Below are 15521 nucleotides of genomic sequence, written 5' to 3'. Positions count from 1 at the left end.
CAATCGACAAGTGTTGAAGAATAGTTAGTGATTTTTGTAGCTGTATCATTATTCGATGGTTTAAGATCAAATGGAGAAATTACAGATTGCAGCAGATTTTGGTCACGCTTTGCAAAAGCTTTAAGTTTTAATCTGCAGTAAATATGACAGATTTTTTGTCAGCCATAGGAAGATCAATTCCCAGGACCAATTTTTCCAAAAACATTTTTACAAGTTTTTTTCGGGACAATATGACAAATTTAGTACTCATTTCTTTTTTTGTAGGCTCAACTCGACCCATCAACTTTACAAATTTGTATCTAGAAAGCAGTTGAGATCATCGCAGAGACGAGGTTTTAAAAATTTTGGAATGTACATTATAATGCCACCACCTTTTGTCTCTGTTGTTTGGATGCGATTTTTTCAAAAACAGTCAAAGTTTTGTTATCTACATGCCAAAACACTTCCGGGTGATTTTGTGACAACCATTTTTCACTAAACGCATATAAGCAGTTGTAACCAGTGTCTTGGATAATTTCCTTCAACAGCAGATGTTGTCCTGATAAACTTCTGGCGTTTTGATGTAGAGTTTTTATTCTGAAATCAAATAATACTAACTCTTTAATCATTTATTTCTTGTTGAGTTCAAATCCTATTTGTTTTGTCAATTTCAGGATAGCATCAATTGTTGAAATTTGTTTTCTATAACCAAAATGACTAAAGGACAATAATTGCTCCCTTTCTGGGAACTTTGTGATTTGTGAACTGAACGCCTTTTCAAAAATTCTTGTCAAAGCAAAAGTGACAGAAATAGATCTATGATTGACTGGGTCTTCGAGATTTCCTTTTTTGAAAAATGGAGTTACACAAGCTTTTTCAAGATCTTCTGGAAATTTTACTTCTGTAATGAACTGGTAACTGAGATAACATAGTGGTTCCGCTAGCGGTGCTTTAGCATCTTTTATTGCCCAAGCTGGTTCTTTTGAAGGACCGAGTGGTTTACATGTATACAATGAATCTTTGAGTACATTTGTTTCCTTGGTGGTAATAAACTGGAACTTGAAACACTTTTCCGAAGCAGTTTTAAGAGGAGTGTTGTTTGTTTGTTGCAAGGCAATGAACTATCCTAGAGTATAAAATCAGTAATTTAGAAGATTTTCAATTTCTGTAGATCTTGTTAACTTATTAACAAAACTGTCTAATAAAGATTGAAATCTTTTTAAGTGTTTTCTTTATTACGAATATCTTGAGTGAAGTTCCATCTGGCTTTTTCACTGATTTCCTCCATAAAACTTAGCAGAAATTGTTTTTATTTTTGACGAATCAAATTGTTTTAATTTCACCATTGCTAATTATTGAAAACTGTTTTCTTATTTGCTCACATAGCCATTTTTCTTGAAGTAAAATTTTTGGTTTGCCTTTTTCCAATAAAACAGACTTTAATTGGAACATGTAGTGCAAATGCTCTTTCAAAAAATCTTTGAAGTTCTAATAACATCATATCTCCTTTCAATGCACCGTAAAAGTGTCTCCAGTCGTAATTTTCAATTCAATTTTGGAACGCTAAGGCTGGATAGTTCTTTTCTCAAAAAATTTTTTCTTTGTCGTTTTTGATTTTAGGTTCACAGATTCAAGAACTGTGAATGTTCAAAATCATCAGTTATCAATATTTTATCTGCTACTACACCTTTTTCTTATTCTTCTGTTTTGATGTAATCGTCAAGAGTTGAAGAATAGTTTGTGATTCTTGTAGCTGTATCATTATTCGATTGTTTAAGATCAAATGGAGAAATTACAGATTGCAGCAGACTTTTGTCGCGCTTTAAAAAAAGTATAAGTTATAATCTGCAGCAAGTATGACAGATTTTCTGTCAGCCTTAGCAAGATCAAATCCCAGGACCAGTTTTTCCAAAAACATTTTTACAGGTTTTTTTTCGGGACAATATGACAAATTTAGTACTCATTTCTTTTTTTTGTAGGCTCAACTCGACCCATCAACTTTCCAAATTTGTATCTAGAAAGCAGTTGAGATCATCGCAGAGACGAGGTGTTAAAAATTTTGGAATGTACATTATAATGCCACCACTTTTTGTGTCTGTTGTTTGGATGCGATCTTTTAAAAAACAGTCAAAGTTTTGTTTTTTTACATGCCAAAACTCTTCTGGTTGATTTTGTGACAACCATGTGTCACTAAACACATCTATGCAGTTGTAACCAATGTCCTGGATGAGTTCTTTCAAAAGCAGATGTTGTACTGATAAACTTCTGGCGTTTTGATGTAGAATTTTTATTCTGGAATCAAATAATACTAACTCTTTAATCATTTATTTCTTGTTGAGTTCAAATCCTTTTTGTTCTGTCAATTTCAGGATAGCGTGAGATTTGTTTTCTATAACCAAAATGACTAAAGGACAATAATTGTTCCCTTTCTGGGAACCTTGCGATTTGTGAACTGAACCCCTTTTCAAAAATTGTTGACAAAGCAAAAGTGACAGAAATAGGCCTATGATTGAGTAGGTCTTTGAGATTTCCTTTTTTGGAAAGTGGAGTTACACAAGTTTTTTTAAGATCTTCTGGAAATTTTACTTCTGTAATGAACTGGTAACTGAGATAATATAGTGTTCCGCTAGCGGTGCTTTAGCATCTTTTATTGCCCAAGCTGGTTTTTTTGAAGGACCGAGTGGTTTACATGTATACAATGAATCTTTGAGTACATTTGTTTCCTTGGTGGTAATTAGCTGGAACTTGAAACACTTTCTCGAAGCAGTTTTAAGATGAGTGTTGTTTGTTTGTTGCAAGGCAATGAACTATCCTAGAGCATAAAATCTGTAATTTAGAAGATTTGCAATTTCTGTAGATCTTGTTATCTTATTAACAAAACTGTCTAATAAAGATTGAAATCTTTTTTAAGTCTTTTCTCTATTACGAAGATCTTGAGTGAAGTTCCATCTGTCTTTTTTACTGTTTACCTCCATAAAATTAAACAGAAGTTGTGTTCATTTTTGACGAATTAAATCGTTTCAATTTCACCATCGCTAATTTTTGAAAACTAATTTTTTCTTGTTTGCTCACATAGCCATTTTTCTTGAAGCAAATTTTTTGGTTTGTTTTTTCCAATAAAATAGATTTTAATTGGAACATGTAGTGCTAATGCTCTTTCAATAATTTTTTGAAGTTCTAAGAACATCATATCTTCTTTCACTGCACCGTAAAAGTGTCTCCAGTCGTAATTTTCAATTCAATTTTAGAACGCTAAGGCTGAATAGTTCTTTTGTCAAAAAATTTTTCTTTGTCGTTTTTGATTTTAGGTTCACAGATTTAAGAACTGTAATTGTTCAAAATCATCAGTTTTTTCAATATTTTATCTGCTACAATGCCTTTTTCTTAATCTTCTGTTTTGTTGTAATCGTCAAAAGTTGAAGAAAAATTAGTGATTCTTGTAGCTTTATCATTATTCGATGGTTTCAGATTAAATGGAGAAATCACAGATTGCAGCAGACTTTTGTCGCGCTTTGCAAAAAAGTTTAAGTTGTAATCTGCAGCAAATATGACAGATTTCCCGTCAGCCATAGCAAGATCAATTCCTCGGTCCAATTTTTCCAAAAAAATTTTTATAAATGTTTTTTCGGGACAATGTGACAAAATGTGGGTACGAATGTGTACAGCAGTCCTGAGGAAATGTCCAATCGCTTGCCAAGTGTTTGATGATACTACTTCCAATTCAAAAATTTTCTGTTTTCTCATCGATCTTTAATGTTTCAAACTTTCGAACAAAAATGCCGTTTTTTGCACTCGTTTTGATTGCTGCTGTTATTTTACATGAAGTAATTGTTGCATGTGCTGATTTTTTAAGGAATTCACTTACGGTTACCACATGCTCGGCGATGAGAATGTCCTTGTCTTATAATTTTTTATAAAGTTGTCAAAAAATTTTATAAAGGTCCGTTTTTGTATAACTAATAAACTTTTCTGCAGTCATCATCATGATTGGAATATATTACAGGAGGATATTTACAGGAAAAATTTACAATTTTTGATATTTACAATTATAACTTTGTTGCAGATTCTGTTGCTTATAAAACTATTGTGCTAACATTTAAAACTAGCAATGCAAAATAAAGTGCTTCAGGCGCTTAAAAATTGAAGGTCAAGAAGCAACTGTACAGAATGAAAGAATTGTGGAATTCTATCCAATTACCCGACTACCCAACTCTCCACCCGCCACACTAAACACACACAATGACATACATTTTCTCTCTCACTCTCTAGCAGAAGAACACACATACTTTTCCCTAACCCAGGTCTAGCCCAAAAATTCTCCCATTTCTTCCTGTTTTGTGAACAATTCTCTTTTTGTTATAAATAGGTGGAGCAGCATACCTCTACTTCTGGTCCTCAAACGTGTTTGTGATGAACAGTTGCCTCTACATTTTGCCATAGTTCTTGCCTGGTTTGGATCAGAAGTGGTACATAGTTGTAGTAGTGGCCATCACTGGATTTGCACTGTCTGGAAAATTTGTCCCAATGCATCTTCTTCTACAGGTTTTTTAAGCAACCATCGCCAATAATTCTATTTTGTGTTTGAAAACTTGTTTGAAAAAAAAATTATTCGACGTTTAATTTTGATTTTACGTTCACAGATTTAAGACCTGAGATTGTTCAAAATCATCAGTTTTCAATATTTTATCTGCTACTATGCCTTTTTCTTACCCTTGTTTTGTTGTAATCGTCAAAAGTTGAAGAAAAAATAGTGATTCTTGTACTTCTATCATTATTCGATGGTTTCAGATTAAATGGAGAAATTACAGATTGCAGCACACTTTTGTCGCGCTTTGCAAAAAAGTTTGTTGTAATCTGCGGCAAATATGACAGATTTTCTGTCAGCCATAGCAAGATCAATTCCCAGGTCCAATTTTTCCAAAAAAATCTTTATTAATGTTTTTTCAGGACAATGTGACAAAATTTGGTGCGCATTTTTGTATGCTCAACTCGACCCATCAACATTTAAAGTTTGTATTTAAAAAGCAGTTGAGATTGTCGCAGAGACGATGTTTTAAAAATCTTGGAATGTACATTAGAATGCCACCAACTTTTTTCTCTGTTGTTTGGATGCGATCTTTTCAAAAACAGTCAAAGTTTTGTTTTCTACATGCCAAAACTCTTCTGGATGATTTTAAGACAACCATATTTCACTAAACACATATATGCAGTTGTAACCAAGGTCTTGGATGAGTTCTTTCAAAAGCAGATGATGTCCTGATAAAATTCTGGTGTTTTGATGCAGAATTTTTTTTCTGGAATCAAATAAAACTAACTCTTTCATCATTAGTGCATATGGCAAAATTGGCCCGGGTTTATTTTGATATTGCCTCTTCTTAGTAGAAGGCACCATATAACAACCAAGAGTAAAGAAACTTTGAATTTAGATGTTAAGGCACATTGTTTGATGTTACAGCTTCCTTTCAATAAAGGTATTCGAGATGCATAAAGAAAACTGCAAAAAAAATCTGAAAAACTATCGGAGAACAAGAGTATTACACATAGTATAACTATGAGTCGATTACCTGCCATTTTAGGCAAAATCCGATTATAAAGCATTACACGTTGCAAAACAGGTAAAAAAACAACAGAAACTGCAGCTAAAATCCATTTGTATAACGATGTGTTTGCCTCCATGGTTTGCAAGTGTTCGCCTTACCCACATATGCACTTAGAGAATACTGCAATGATTGTAAGCGAACAAGATTACAAGAAGTTAAAAGAAAATGACTTGAAACTGCATCTTTAAAGCGAAATTGCCTGCTGAAAATGAAAATGTATATCATCGTAAAAGAGAGCGTTTCAATCTGCCATTTTACTCAACATGTTGCAGACAGGAAGTATTTTGATGTTTTCACTCTTTTCTTGTGTAATATAGTCGCGCAGTTTTTCATTGATTTCAAAAAATTTGTTGTTTGTCTGTTCCTTTTTTGGCAGTTTTTTTAAGGGAGGCACTTCGATCATACCAATGTTTCGAGGCTGAACTTTTCCCTAATTGCGGAGAAAAGATCTTTGTAATCTGAGAGTAAGTTTTCTATATGATCTCTTTTTTGTTTTAGAATAGCATTGGTCCCATCCTGTTAAATGACTATTTTCATCTTTTTTATCGTAACCGTGTAATAATTGCAGTTTTTCCTTAGTTGTTGAGTCTGGGTACGCATGTGTACAGCAGTCCTGAGGAAATGTCCAATCGATTGCCAAGTTTTTGATGATACTACTACCAATTCAAAAATTTTCTGTTTTCTCCTCGATCTTTAATGTTTCAAACTTTCGAACAAAATTGCCGTTTTTCGCACTCGTTTTATTTGTTGCTGTTATTTTACATGAAGTAATTGTTGCATGTGCTGATTTTTTAAGGAATTCACTTACGGTTACCTTATGCTCGGCGATGAGAATGTCCTTGTCTTATAATTTTTTATAAAGTTGGCAAAAATTTTTATAAAGGTCCGCTTTTGTATAACTAATAAACTTTTCTGCAGTCATCATCATGATTGGAATATATTACAGGAGGATATTTACAGGAATAATTTACAGTTCTTGATATTTACAATATAACTTTGTTGCAGAATCTGTTGCTTAAAAAACTATTGTACTAACGTTTAAAACTAGCAATGCAAAATAAAGTGCTTCAAGCGCTTAAAAATTGAAGGTCAAGAAGCAACTGTACAGAATGAAAGAATTGTGGAATTCTACCCAACTACCCGACTACCCAACTCTCCCCCCGCCACACTAAACACACACAATGTCATACATTTTCTCTCACTCTCTAACAGAAGAACACATACACTTTTCCCTAACCCAGGTCTAGCCCTAAAATTCTCCCAGTTCTTCCTGTTTTGTGAACAATTCTGTTTTTGTTATAAATATGTGGAGCAGCATACCTCTACTTCTGGTCCTCAAACGTGTTTGTGATGAACAGTTGCCTCTACTTTTTGCCATACTTCTTGCCTGGTTTGGAACAGAAGTGGTACATAGTCGTAGTTGTGGCCATCACGGGATTTGCACTGTCTGGAACATTTGTCCCGATGTATCTTCTTCTACAGGTATTCTAAGCAATCATCGCCAATAATTCTATTTTGTGTTTGAAAACTTGTTTGAAAAAAATTATTTGACGTTTAATTTTGATTTTAGGTTCACAGATTTAAGAACTGTGATTAATCAAAATCAACAGTTTTCAATATTTTATCTGCTACTATACCTTTTTCTTACCCTTCTGTTTTGTTGTAATCGTCAAAAGTTGAAGAAAAATTAGTGATTCTTGTAGCTCTATCATTATTCGATGGTTTCAGATTGAATGGAGAAATTACAGATTGCAGCAGACTTTTGTCGCGCTTTGCAAAAAAGTTTAAGTTGTAATCTGCACCAAGTATGACAGATTTTCCATCAGCCATAGCAAGATCAAGTCACAGGACCAATTTTTCCAAAAACATCTTTACAAGTTTATTTTCGGGACAATATGACAAATTTGGTACTCATTTCTTTTTTTTGTAGGCTCAACTCAACCCATCATCTTTCCAAATTTGTATCTAGAAAGCAGTTGAGATCATCGCAGAGACGAGGTTTTAAAAATTTTGGAATGTACATTATAATGCCACCACTTTTTGTCTCTGTTGTTTGGATGCGATGTTTTCAAAAACAGTCAAAGTTTTTTTTTTTACATGCCAAAAATCTTCTGGGTGATTTTGTGACAACCATGTTTCACTAAACACATCTATGCAGTTGTAACCAATGTCTTGAATGAGTTCTTTCAAAAACAGATGTCATACTGATATACTTCTGGCGTTCTGATGTAGAGTTTTTATTCTGGAATCAAATAATACTAACTCTTTAATCATTTATTTCTTGTTCAGTTCAAATCCTATTTGTTCTGTCAATTTCAGGATAGCGTGAAAATTGTTTTCTATAACCAAAACGACTAAAGGACAATAATTGTTCCCTTTCTGGGAACCTTGTGATTTGTGAACTGAACACCTTTTCAAAAATTCTTGACAAAGCAAAAGTGACGGAAATAGGCCTATGATTGAGTGGGTCTTCGAGATTTCTTTTTTTGAAAAGTGTAGTTACACAAGCTTTTTTAAGATCTTCTGGAAATTTTACTTCTGTAATGAACTGGTTACTGAGATAACATAGTGGTTCCGCTAGCGGTGCTTTAGCATCTTTTATTGCCCAAGCTGGTTTTTTTGAAGGACCGAGTGGTTTACATGTATACAATGAATCTTTGAGTACTTTTATTTCCTTGGTGGTAATTAGCTGGATCTTGAAACACTTTCTCGAAGCAGGTTTAAGAGGAGTGCTGTTTGTTTGTTGCAAGGCGATGAACCATCCTAGAGTATAAAATCTGTATTTATAAGATTCGCAATTTCTGTAGATCTTGTTATCTTATTAACAAAACTGTCTAAAAAAGATTGAAATCTTTTTTAAGTCTTTTCTTCATTACGAAGATCTTGAGTGGAGTTCCATCTGACTTTTTCACTGTTTACCTCCATAAAATTTAACAAAAGTTGTTTTTATTTTTGACGAATTAAATCATTTCAATTTCACCAGCGCTAATTTTTGAAAACTGTTTTCTTATTTGCTCACATAGCCATTTTTCTTGAAGTAAAAATTTTGGTTTGCCTTTTTCCAATAAAACAGACTTTAATTGGAACATGTAGTGCAAATGCTCTTTCAAAAAATCTTTGAAGTTCTAATAACATCATATCTCCTTTCAATGCACTGTAAAAGTGTCTCCAGTCGTAATTTTCAATTCAATTTTGGAACGCTAAGGCTGGATAGTTCTTTTGTCAAAAAATTTTTTCTTTGTCGTTTTTGATTTTAGGTTCACAGATTCAAGAACTATGAATGTTCAAAATCATCAGTTATCAATATTTTATCTGCTACTACGCCTTTTTCTTATTCTTCTGTTTTGATGTAATCGTCAAGAGTTGAAGAATAGTTTGTGATTCTTGTAGCTGTATCATTATTCGATTGTTTAAGATCAAATGGAGAAATTACAGATTGCAGCAGATTTTTGTCGCGCTTTAAAAAAAGTTTAAGTTATAATCTGCAGCAAGTATGACAGATTTTCCGTCAGCCATAGCAAGATCAATTCCCAGGTCCAATTTTTCCAAAATAATCTTTATAAATGTTTTTTCAGGACAATGTGACAAAATTTGGTGCGCATTTTTGTATGCTCAACTCAACAATCAAAATTTGTATCTGAAAAGCAGTTGAGATTGTCGCAGAGACGATGTTTTAAAAATCTTGGAATGTACATTAGAATGCCACCAACTTTTGTCTTTGTTGTTTGGATGCGATCTTTTCAAAAACAGTCAAAGTTTTGTTTTCTACATGCCAAAACTCTTCTGGATGATTTTAAGACAACCATATTTCACTAAACACATATATGCAGTTGTAACCAAGGTCTTGGATGAGTTCTTTCAAAAGCAGATGATGTCCTGATAAAATTATGGCGTTTTGATGTAGAATTTTTATTCTGGAATCAAATAAAACTAACTCTTTCATCATTAGTGCATATGGCAAAATTGGCCCGGGTTTATTTTGATATTGCCTCTTCTTAGTAGAAGGCACCATATAACAACCAAGAGTAAAGAAACTTTGAATTTAGATGTTAAGGCACATTGTTTGTTGTTACAGCTTCCTTTCAATAAAGGTATTCGAGATGCATAAAGAAAACTGCAAAAAAAATTCTGAAAGACTATCGGAGAATAAGAGTATTACACATGTGCATTAGACATGTGCATTATTTACATTAGAATGCCACCAACTTTTGTCTTTGTTGTTTGGATGCGATCTTTTCAAAAACAGTCAAAGTTTTGTTTTCTACATGCCACAACTCTTCTGGGTGATTTTAAGACAACCATATTTCACTAAACACATATATGCAGTTGTAACCAAGGTCTTGGATGAGTTCTTTCAAAAGCAGATGATGTCCTGATAAAAATTATGGCGTTTTGATGTAGAATTTTTATTCTGGAATCAAATAAAACTAACACTTTCATCATTAGTGCATATGGCAAAATTGGCCCGGGTTTATTTTGATATTGCCTCTTCTTAGTAGAAGGCACCATATAACAACCAAGAGTAAAGAAACTTTGAATTTAGATGTTAAGGCACATTGTTTGATGTTACAGCTTCCTTTCAATAAAGGTATTCGAGATGCATAAAGAAAACTGCAAAAAAAATTCTGAAAGACTATCGGAGAACAAGAGTATTACACATGTGCATTAGACATGTGCATTATTTACATTAGAATGCCACCAACTTTTGTCTTTGTTGTTTGGATGCGATCTTTTCAAAAACAGTCAAAGTTTTGTTTTCTACATGCCACAACTCTTCTGGGTGATTTTAAGACAACCATATTTCACTAAACACATATATGCAGTTGTAACCAAGGTCTTGGATGAGTTCTTTCAAAAGCAGATGATGTCCTGATAAAAATTATGGCGTTTTGATGTAGAATTTTTATTCTGGAATCAAATAAAACTAACACTTTCATCATTAGTGCATATGGCAAAATTGGCCCGGGTTTATTTTGATATTGCCTCTTCTTAGTAGAAGGCACCATATAACAACCAAGAGTAAAGAAACTTTGAATTTAGATGTTAAGGCACATTGTTTGATGTTACAGCTTCCTTTCAATAAAGGTATTCGAGATGCATAAAGAAAACTGCAAAAAAAATCTGAAAAACTATCGGAGAACAAGAGTATTACACATAGTATAACTATGAGTCGATTACCTGCCATTTTAGGCAAAATCCGATTATAAAGCATTACACGTTGCAAAACAGGTAAAAAAAACAACAGAAACTGCAGCTAAAATCCATTTGTATAACGATGTGTTTGCCTCCATGGTTTGCAAGTGTTCGCCTTACACACATATGCACTTAGAGAATACTGCAATGATTGTAAGCGAACAAGATTACAAGAAGTTAAAAGAAAATTACTTGAAACTGCATTTTTAATGAACGAAATTGCCTGCTGAAAATTAAAATATATATCATCGTAAAAGAGAGCGTTGCAATCTGCCATTTTACTCAACATGTTGCGGACAGGAAGTATTTGATTTTTTCACCCTTTTCTTGTGTAATATAGTCGCGCAGTTTTTCATTGATTTCAAAAATTTTGTTGTTTGTCTGTTCGTTTTTTGGCAGTTTTTTTTAAGGGAGGGACTTCGATCATACCAATGTTTCGAGGCTGAACTTTTCCTTAATTGCGGAGAAAAGATCTTTGTAATCTGAGAGTAAGTTTTCTATATGATCTCTTTTTTGTTTTAGAATAGCATTGGTCCCATCCTGTTAAATGACTATTTTCATCTTTTTTTTATCGTAACCGTGTAATAATTGCAGTTTTTCCTTTGTTGTCGAGCCTGGGTACGCATGTGTACAGCAGTCCTGAGGGAATGTCCAATCGCTTGCCAAGTGTTTGATGATACTACTACCAGTTCAAAAATTTTCTGTTTTCTCCTCGATCTTTAATGTTTCAAACTTTCGAACAAAAATGCCGTTTTTCGCACTCGTTTTAATTGTTGCTGTTATTTTACGTGAAGTAGTTGAAGCATGTGCTGATTTTTTAAGGAATTCACTTACGGTTACCACATGCTCGGCGATGAGAATGTCTTTGTCTTATAATTTTTTATAAAGTTGGCAAAAAATTTTATAAAGGCCCGCTTTTGTATAACTAATAAACTTTTCTGCAGTCATCATCATGATTGGAATATATTACAGGAGGATATTTACAGGAATAATTTACAATTCTTGATATTTACAATTATAACTTTGTTGCAGAATCTGTTGCTTAAAAAAACTATTGTGCTAACGTTTAAAACAAGCAATGCAAAATAAAGTGCTTCAAGCGCTTAAAAATTGAAGGTCAAGAAGCAACTGTACAGAATGAAAGAATTGTGGAATTCTACCCAACTACCCGACTACCCAACTCTCCCCCCCCCCCCCCCCCACACTAAACACACACAATCACACACATTCTCTCTCACATTCTCTAACACAAGAACGCACACACTTTTCCCTAACCAATGTCTAGCCCAAAAATTCTCCCATTTCTTCCTGTTTTGTGAACAATTCTCTTGTTGTTTTTAATAGGTGGAGCAGCATACCTCTACTTCTGGTCCTCAAACGTGTTTGTGATGAACAGTTGCCTCTACTTTTTGCCATACTTCTTGCCTGGTTTGGAACAGAAGTGGTTCATAGTTGTAGTAGTGGCCATCACTGGATTTGGACTGTCAGGAACATTTGTCCCAATGTATCTTCTTCTACAGGTATTCTAAGCAACCATCGCCAATAATTCTCTTTTTTTGTTTGAAAACTTTTTTGAAAAAAAATTATTCGACGTTTAATTTTGAAAACTTGTTTGAAAAAAAAATTATTCGAAATTTACTTTTGAAAACTTGTTTGAAAAAACAAATTATTCGACATTTAATTTTGAAAACTTGTTTGAAAAAAAAATTATTCGACGTTTGTTTGAAAACTTGTTTGAAAAACAAATTATTCGACGTTTGTTTGAAAACTTGTTTGAAAAACAAATTATTCGACGTTTGTTTGAAAACTTGTTTGAAAAAAAATTATTCGACGTTTGTTTGAAAACTTGTTTGAAAAAAAATTATTCGACGTTTGTTTGAAAACTTGTTTGAAAAACAAATTATTCGACGTTTGTTTGAAAACTTGTTTGAAAAAAAATTATTCGACATTTAATTTTGAAAACTTGTTTGAAAAACAAATTATTCGACATTTAATTTTGAAAACTTGTTTGAAAAAAAAATTATTCGACGTTTGTTTGAAAACTTGTTTGAAAACCAAATTATTCGACGTTTGTTTGAAAACTTGTTTGAAAAACAAATTATTCGACGTTTGTTTGAAAACTTGTTTGAAAAAAAATTATTCGACGTTTGTTTGAAAACTTGTTTGAAAAAAAATTATTCGACGTTTGTTTGAAAACTTGTTTGAAAAAAAATTATTCGACGTTTGTTTGAAAACTTGTTTGAAAAAAAAACTATTCGACGTTTGTTTGAAAACTTGATTGAAAAAAAATTATTCGACGTTTAATTTTGAAAACTTGTTTGAAAAAGAATTATTCGACATTTAATTTTAAAAACTTGTTTGAAAAACAAATTATTCGACGTTTGTTTGAAAACTTGTTTGAAAAAAAAATTATTCAACGTTTTATTTTGAAAACTTGTTTGAAAAAAAATTATTCGACATTTAATTTTGAAAACATGTTTGAAAAACAAATTATTCGACATTTAATTTTGAAAACTTAATTGAAAAAAAAATTATTCGACGTTTGTTTGAAAACTTGTTTGAAGAAAAATTATTCGACGTTTGTTTGAAAACTTGTTTGAAAAAAAATTATTCGACGTTTGTTTGAAAACTTGTTTGAAAAAAAATTATTCGACATTTGTTTGAAAACTTGTTTGAACAACAAATTATTCGACGTTTAATTTTGAAAACTTGTTTGCAAAAAAATTATTCGACGTTTTTCATTGTCAATTTTTTCAAAAATGAAATTGGTTATCACAATTTTTTTCTCTTTTTTTTGAAATCTTAAATAAATTACATTCTATTTCTGCAGGACAATATTTTAAACCAAAATTAAGGGATCCGGATTCTGCTAAATGTTTAAATTGATGAACAATTACTACTGCGGAAAAATTTTTAACTAATAATTATTAATAATTAATAATTTTTAACCAGTTGCAAAAGCTCAAAATTTAAGATTATTGTACGAAGAAGATAAACAACTTTAAATCTTTCAATACTTTTTTATTAATACTTTTTAATAATTCTTTTAAATAAAACTTTCAAGTTCTAAAAAAAGTTCTGATAAAGAAAAATGTTCATCCGAAAATTTTTTTAAAAGAAGTAACTCTCTTTGAATATCATAGCAGCAAAAAGTACTCACATTTATCGTTTCCTTTCTTTAGAGCTGCGAGAGTTTTGGAATCTCTTGTTAAATATTTTTTGCTGCAATTTTTTTTAGCATTTGAAAGTTCTTTAACATTATATTTGTATAATTGTCATGTCATTTTACAGGAATTGGCGCTAACCAGCGGATATTCCAGAGGATTGGAAAACTTGAAACTTCTGGTCGGCATCTGGATCAACTTCCTATCGGCGGGTAGGTTAAATTTTAGACCCTATTTCACCCAGAACGGTTTTTATGGTGCTATAAATGGAAGAAATTTTGAACTGTTAATGCGTCAAAAATTAAGTTTAATAGATAAAGGAAACAATTTTCCCTACGTCAACATCCAACAATTATTTCGGTGCAAAATAACTAAGAACTTTTTTCTTTTAAAAGATTTCAAATAAAAGAGCCCGCTGCATTGCAAAACAAATTTCCATTGTGGTTAAAATTTTTTCATAGCAAATAATTTTGTCTAAGTTATAAATTGTTTAAAATAATAATTGTTAAAAAACTATTACTCTTTCTTTAGTTTCGCTTAATTGGCACTTTGCTAGCAATTTTTGTTCGTCGTTAGCTCAAAAACACAAATCTTGCACAAATATGACAGATAATTCCAAACTTTCTCAAATTTGAATATGATTTGTCTTACAATCGCTGTTTTCCACTCCCGGATTTAGCTGTAATCTTAAAGCATAAGCGGTAAAAAAAATCCCAACAAAATCTAAGAAAATTTGCTTGTATTTGTGTAAGTTTTACGGGATAATTGTATTAATTAACCAAGATGAAGAAGAGATTAAGTGAGGAAAATTATTGTGTAGTTAGATCACAATGTAGCTAAAAAATATTTTAGTACTGTCGGTCGTTAATATAATAATCGGCATCGCTAAGAAATTTAAAAAGAAAGAAAATTAAAATTACCAATACACGAATCGTGGAACCCAATTTTGATTAAACATAGCCGGTAGATTGCCGGAAAATAGCCGCGATAGACGCTTGTGGCCTTCCATGAATTGAAACAACTAAAGAAATAAGATAGACTAGCAGTCCTTTAATAGACCACTAGACTTTTTAGGTTGTCAATTTGATGACAAATACGGTCTATAAGGGGAGCTTTTTCAAAATTGATATTCGAAATCAAAAAGACTAATTCTCAAGACTAATATTAAAGAAATTAGGGCATATAAGTTTGCAAATACTTAGATGCACACTATTGATTTTTAATTAAAATGTTCATAAAATTCAAAGTTTCATAAGTGAGTTCAGAAGTCATTTTTTCGAGTGAGGTAAGTCACGCAATTGATCTAAAAGCAGAAATGACGTCACGTACACAAATTTTAATTGCAAAGGAACAGAAGTCAATGAAGTCAATTCCAAGAAGTCAATTCCAAGAAGTCAGGTCGTAAGAATCATCGATGGAGACGACGAATTAAAAAACATAGCAGGACAAGTCCTGACGTACAATTCAAAGAATTTTCATTGACTAAACAGGAAAACTAGACCTAGAATGGTTTATGAGTGAATTCAGAAAACCATTTTTAAAAAAATGAGATCAAAAAAATAAGAAAAAAAACAGAAAATCAATA

The 15521-nt window shown here is 32.1% G+C and overlaps 1 protein-coding gene across 1 annotated transcript in view; it reads left to right on the top strand.

Annotated features, from left to right (window-relative positions):
- Positions 1-14152, top strand: part of LOC142355322 (MFS-type transporter SLC18B1-like) — a gene marked incomplete at both ends in the record, with an annotated part of 29295 nt that extends 15143 nt beyond the window's left edge. Inside the window, 2 exons of the mRNA XM_075407530.1 lie at positions 12117-12292; positions 14064-14152. Of these exons, the coding sequence (XP_075263645.1) occupies positions 12117-12292; positions 14064-14152 (265 nt within the window). The remainder of the gene's footprint in view (positions 1-12116; positions 12293-14063) is intronic.
- Positions 14153-15521: the final 1369 nt, after the last annotated feature.

The sequence above is a fragment of the Convolutriloba macropyga genome, unplaced genomic scaffold (assembly GCF_964194025.1).
Source record: "Convolutriloba macropyga unplaced genomic scaffold, txConMacr16.3 SCAFFOLD_2988, whole genome shotgun sequence".
Taxonomy (NCBI): domain Eukaryota; kingdom Metazoa; phylum Xenacoelomorpha; order Acoela; family Convolutidae; genus Convolutriloba; species Convolutriloba macropyga.
The sequence above is the reverse complement of the archived record's forward strand: the minus strand, read 5'-3'. Positions and strand labels throughout refer to the sequence as shown.